The sequence below is a fragment of the Pygocentrus nattereri genome, chromosome 17 (assembly GCF_015220715.1).
Source record: "Pygocentrus nattereri isolate fPygNat1 chromosome 17, fPygNat1.pri, whole genome shotgun sequence".
In the NCBI taxonomy this organism is placed as follows: domain Eukaryota; kingdom Metazoa; phylum Chordata; class Actinopteri; order Characiformes; family Serrasalmidae; genus Pygocentrus; species Pygocentrus nattereri.
Window position 1 is genome coordinate 11,410,534 of NC_051227.1, and position 6,334 is coordinate 11,416,867.

Sequence of the window (6,334 nt, forward strand, 5' to 3'; positions counted from 1 at the left end):
CTGCGCTTCAAGAACACGTCACGAATCTGACGGAGACTTTTTCTCAGGACCTTCATCAAGACCAAACTTTTTTTGGAGAACGAGGGGTTTTGTTGTGAAATGTTTCCTGCTGTCTGTTTAATAAAACGGGAATTATTTTTCATATAATCTTCAGAGTCCAGGACATTTGGACAGTTGGGCGCATGAAACGGGAGAGCGTTTGAAAAATGAACATATCTGTCATCAACATAAGACACGAATAAAGCCGTGACCTGTTCCTGTGTTACTGTTTGTATGAGAGTTTCTGGACTCTTAGAACTGCCTAGACTTCCGCATGAACAGCTCCTCAAACATTAAACCATTTTCATAATCCATTTATATCATAACGAATAAAGAGCTTCTAACCTCAAAGCAAACAGACTCATTTACAAGGGTATATCTGAAATAAACCCTGAAACAATCAAGGTCACTGATGGAAAAAATGATTTAAACAGATTTATATGTAAGACTGTACATAATTGATATCATGTGTAATACTACACATTACGTACCGTTTACACCTTAATCCAGCGTCACATACAGAAAGAACTTTTCTGACACGCAGGAAATGTTTAGTTTGTTGTTCGGGTTTTTATCTTGATGATCATAAATATGCTCATTTTACAAAATCCTACAGATTTTGTGTTTCATTTCAGTAAAATCAATAAAAAAAAAACAATATTATACCCAAATACATACATCATCGTCTACTGCCACTCCTAGAAACACATCCGACTCGACTTTTACCAAAACAAACAGAAATCCAAACGTCCAGATCGGTGAACAGTGAACTTTATCAGAAACAAATATCGACTCTTTCCTACTGGACTTTCACTGAAGGGACCGTTCAGAAGGACAAACATACAGAATCACTTCTGATATAAATCCAGGATCATTCAGGATGTGTTTGGCTTGGCCTTGGAAGACGGGAGTGTCCATCTCACCGTCTGCCCTGTTTGTTTTTCTTTATAACGACATGAAAAAATAATAATAAGTAAATAATAATAAATGAGCGGCTATTATAAAGCCTGAGTTCTGTAGGGACACATTAAGGTGAGGGAGGAGAGGCATGAGCTTCTGTAGAGCCACAAAATGTCAAAACATCCAGCACGCTGGACGCTCGGAATGAGGAGGTCATCAGCTCCTCCGTCTACAGCTGTCGAGGAGCTGATCTGAGAGCAGATCTCACTGCAGTCTTAAAGCATGGGTGCTAAAACCCTCATCGGTCACGCATCAGACGCATCAGTGAGTCCCTTTAACGCTGAACGTGGGGACATTTCTGTGCCCAGTTACTGAGAACAGTGTGCTTTCAACATGAAAATCAGAGAGCAGTCGGATACAGAAAGTGTTAAAATGGGGAACACAAGTTAGTGGGACATCACTTTTTATAGTGTGCACAACTTAAGACAGCGGTGTGTAACTAACACAATACAGTGGAAAGAAATTTTAATTTTCTGTTCCACCTTAAACGGTTCAGCAGCTGGCAGCCAGAATGTGACTGCTGCTCCGTTTCAGCTGGAACAGAAAGTCTATAGTGACCGCTGTATGAAAACCACCGGACCCAAAACGTCTGACAGTCTCTTTGATGTTCTGATGAACCGCGTCTGGACTCTGCAGCTCGATGCTGGGACGTATCGTGAAATGTCTGCGGTGATGTTACGTTTTCAGCCTCATCGCTGAGCCCTAATTCCAGAGATGCTGCTTCCCAAACATGGTAATAAACCCACTCCACGCTTTAGAGCTGTAACCTGGAGTGGCTCCAGAGCAGTCAAGGTCCAGAGGCGGCCAGCTGGCCGGGCGCGGTGATGTCCGGCAGGAGCTTGCAGCTGGTGATGATGTCGATCTTCTCGGACACGGCTCTGAGGTCCTCCAGGATGAGGCGGATGCTGTGAGAGGTGTTGATGATGCCGTTCTGGGAGGTGTTCAGGTGGGCGGTGGCGGTCCGGATGTCTCTGGACGCTCCCTGGTACAGGAGCCTCAGGCTGTGCTGAACGTCGGCGCAGAGCCGAGCGTTGCTCTCCTGCAGCTTCTGCTGCAGCAGAGTGGACTGTCCGGCAGGTTCCAACCTCAAACACCTCCCATCATCTGGTCCAGGCTCTGACAGCACCTCAGGGCCGCGAGCGACCACCAGAGGAGGCAGATCCGGCCGGAACAGCAGGGGGTTCTGGGAGTGTTCTGGTCTCCATGGCTCTGCTTCTCCCTCGCTGTCGGTCTCTGAAGCTTCTCCAGGAACCGTGAGTCCTGAGGAGGGTCTGGCCGTGGTGATGTAGACCTCCTGGTCCGAGTCAGAGTCCGTCTCCTCGGCCTCGCCCTGAACCACCACCGCCACCTTCCTGCCAGCCATGAGCACCAAAACACAGAAACCCGGCCTTTTAACACCAAACCTCAGCTCTGAGCGGAGCCCACGCCCCCCGGCCGCGTCAAAGACCCCCAAACCCGCAGATTCTGCGCTTTATTCGCTCCTTTAGCGGATGATTTTCAGCTCCGCAGACCGGAGTCACATGAGGAGCGTGAAGCCGGTCGCACTGAACGCCGCTCCGCGGAAATACAGAATAAAAGTCTCTCTCATATTTATTTCTGCGGAAAATCGCGTTTTTCTCCGTCTGTGTTTCTCGAAGCTGCATAAACATTTAAAACTAACATCTCTAAATTATGACCAACTTAAATAATAACCTGCTGTTCGCGAAATAAAGACTCATCATACCAAATTAATCACCTTCTTTAAACGTAAGACCTCAGTGTTTTGACATAAAAGTTCATGATAAGTGATTATTTCGTGAACACAATTCAATATTTCGAGAAAGTTTGTAATGTGGAATAATAATTAATTATTTCGACACGGTAAGTCATTATTTAAATGTAATAACTGATTATTTTGACATGCTTCACTCAAAATCTCATGATAAGTGATTATTTCGAGCTGTTAATTCATGAATCTTTTGATCCTATATTTATGTAAAATCTTTCGTTCTAAGTCGCTGTGCTTTACAGTCACTACGAGAACCCAGAAAAGAGGACAAGAATGAAAACACGCGATAATAAAAAGTCATAGAGAACAGAATAAAATAAAGTAAATAAACAAAACAAAAATCCCAGAGAGTAAAAATAAAACAACTAAATTAGGAACAAAAATTAAATTAAAAAATCAATTAAAAATTATATAACGTAATAAAAATAAATGAGGAAATTAATCAAATAAGACAACATATCTGAGTCTAAAGCACTTTCAAATAAAATATCAAGTCTTAAACTTTGTGTTTGTAACAGTCCACAGACGGAACAGTTCTAAAAGTGCTTTAAAATCTGTTTTAAACATAATAGAAAATCAGCTCTGTCTTCTACTGCAGAGTTTAATAATCAATAATCAGACTCTGAGCTCTGTCTTCTACTGCAGAGTTTAATAATCAATAATCAGACTCTGAGCTCCGTCTTCTACTGCAGAGTTTAATAATCAATAATCAGACTCTGAGCTCCGTCTTCTACTGCAGAGTTTAATAATCAATAATCAGACACTGAGCTCTATCTTCTACTGCAGAGTTTAATAATCAATAATCAGACTCTGAGCTCCGTCTTCTACTGCAGAGTTTAATAATCAATAATCAGACACTGAGCTCTATCTTCTACTGCAGAGTTTAATAATCAATAATCAGACTCTGAGCTCCGTCTTCTACTGCAGAATTTAATAATCAATAATCAGACACCGAGCTCTGTCTTCTACTGCAGAGTTTAATAATCAATAATCAGACTCTGAGCTCCGTCTTCTACTGCAGAATTTAATAATCAATAATCAGACACCGAGCTCTGTCTTCTACTGCAGAGTTTAATAATCAATAATCAGACTCTGAGCTCTATCTTCTACTGCAGAGTTCAGTAATCAATAATGAGTTTATTCTGATGTTATACGGCGTTTTTACCGTATTTATGTTCATTAGTGTTTATTCTGATGTTATACGGCGTTTTTACCGTATTTATGTTCATTATTGTTTATTCTGATGTTATACGACGTTTTTACCGTATTTATGTTCATTATTGTTTATTCTGATGTTATACGGCGTTTTTTTTACCGTATTTATGTTCATTAGTGTTTATTCTGATGTTATACAGCGTTTTTACCGTATTTATGTTCATTAGTGTTTATTCTGATGTTATACAGCGTTTTTACCGTATTTATGTTCATTAGTGTTTATTCTGATGTTATACAGCGTTTTTTTACCGTATTTATGCTCATTAGTGTTTATTCTGATGTTATACGGCGTTTTTTTTACCGTATTTATGTTCATTAGTGTTTATTCTGATGTTATACGGCGTTTTTTTACCGTATTTATGTTCATTAGTGTTTATTCTGATGTTATACGGCGTTTTTTTTTACCGTATTTATGTTCATTAGTGTTTATTCTGATGTTATACGGCGTTTTTACCGTATTTATGTTCATTAGTGTTTATTCTGATGTTATACGGCGTTTTTTTTACCGTATTTATGTTCATTAGTGTTTATTCTGATGTTATACGGCGTTTTTACCGTATTTATGTTCATTAGTGTTTATTCTGATGTTATACGGCGTTTTTTTACCGTATTTATGTTCATTAGTGTTTATTCTGATGTTATACGGCGTTTTTTTACCGTATTTATGTTCATTAGTGTTTATTCTGATGTTATACGGCGTTTTTTTACCGTATTTATGTTCATTAGTGTTTATTCTGATGTTATACAGCGTTTTTACCGTATTTATGTTCATTAGTGTTTATTCTGATGTTATACAGCGTTTTTTTACCGTATTTATGTTCATTAGTGTTTATTCTGATGTTATACGGCGTTTTTTTACCGTATTTATGTTCATTAGTGTTTATTCTGATGTTATACGGCGTTTTTACCATATTTATGTTCATTGTTGTTAATTCTGATGTTATACGGCGTTTTTTTACCGTATTTATGTTCATTAGTGTTTATTCTGATGTTATACGGCGTTTTTTTACCGTATTTATGTTCATTAGTGTTTATTCTGATGTTATACGGCGTTTTTTTTACCGTATTTATGTTCATTAGTGTTTATTCTGATGTTATACGGCGTTTTTTTACCGTATTTATGTTCATTAGTGTTTATTCTGATGTTATACGGCGTTTTTTTTACCGTATTTATGTTCATTAGTGTTTATTCTGATGTTATACGGCGTTTTTTTTACCGTATTTATGTTCATTAGTGTTTATTCTGATGTTATACGGCGTTTTTACCGTATTTATGTTCATTAGTGTTTATTCTGATGTTATACGGCGTTTTTTTACCGTATTTATGTTCATTAGTGTTTATTCTGATGTTATACAGCGTTTTTACCGTATTTATGTTCATTAGTGTTTATTCTGATGTTATACAGCGTTTTTTTACCGTATTTATGTTCATTAGTGTTTATTCTGATGTTATACGGCGTTTTTTTACCGTATTTATGTTCATTATTGTTTATTCTGATGTTATACGGCGTTTTTACCATATTTATGTTCATTATTGTTTATTCTGATGTTATACGGCGTTTTTTTACCGTATTTATGTTCATTAGTGTTTATTCTGATGTTATACAGCGTTTTTACCGTATTTATGTTCATTAGTGTTTATTCTGATGTTATACAGCGTTTTTTTACCGTATTTATGTTCATTAGTGTTTATTCTGATGTTATACGGCGTTTTTTTACCGTATTTATGTTCATTAGTGTTTATTCTGATGTTATACAGCGTTTTTTTACCGTATTTATGTTCATTAGTGTTTATTCTGATGTTATACGGCGTTTTTTTACCGTATTTATGTTCATTAGTGTTTATTCTGATGTTATACAGCGTTTTTTTTACCGTATTTATGTTCATTAGTGTTTATTCTGATGTTATACGGCGTTTTTACCGTATTTATGTTCATTATTGTTTATTCTGATGTTATACGGCGTTTTTACCGTATTTATGTTCATTATTGTTTATTCTGATGTTATACGGCGTTTTTACCGTATTTATGTTCATTAGTGTTTATTCCGATGTTATACAGCGTTTTTACCGTATTTATGTTCATTAGTGTTTATTCTGATGTTATACGGCTTTTTTTTACCGTATTTATGTTCATTAGTGTTTATTCTGATGTTATACAGCGTTTTTACCGTATTTATGTTCATTATTGTTTATTCTGATGTTATACAGCGTTTTTACCGTATTTATGTTCATTATTGTTTACTCTGATGTTATACAGCGTTTTTACCGTATTTATGTTCATTAGTGTTTATTCTGATGTTATACGGCGTTTTAAACACCTTAAAGTGTGATCACATTTAAGTAATTATTTA

At 37.0% G+C, this 6,334-nt stretch overlaps 1 protein-coding gene across 1 annotated transcript; it reads right to left on the reverse strand.

Moving 5' to 3' along the window:
- Nucleotides 1–461: 461 nt before the first annotated feature.
- On the reverse strand, nt 462–2,547 carry bloc1s3 (biogenesis of lysosomal organelles complex-1, subunit 3). Its single transcript, XM_017682880.2, has one exon. It carries the CDS (start codon nt 2,360–2,362, stop codon nt 1,787–1,789), a length of 576 nt encoding a protein of 191 aa, XP_017538369.1. The 5' UTR covers nt 2,363–2,547; the 3' UTR covers nt 462–1,786.
- Between the last annotated feature and the right edge of the window lie 3,787 nt (nt 2,548–6,334).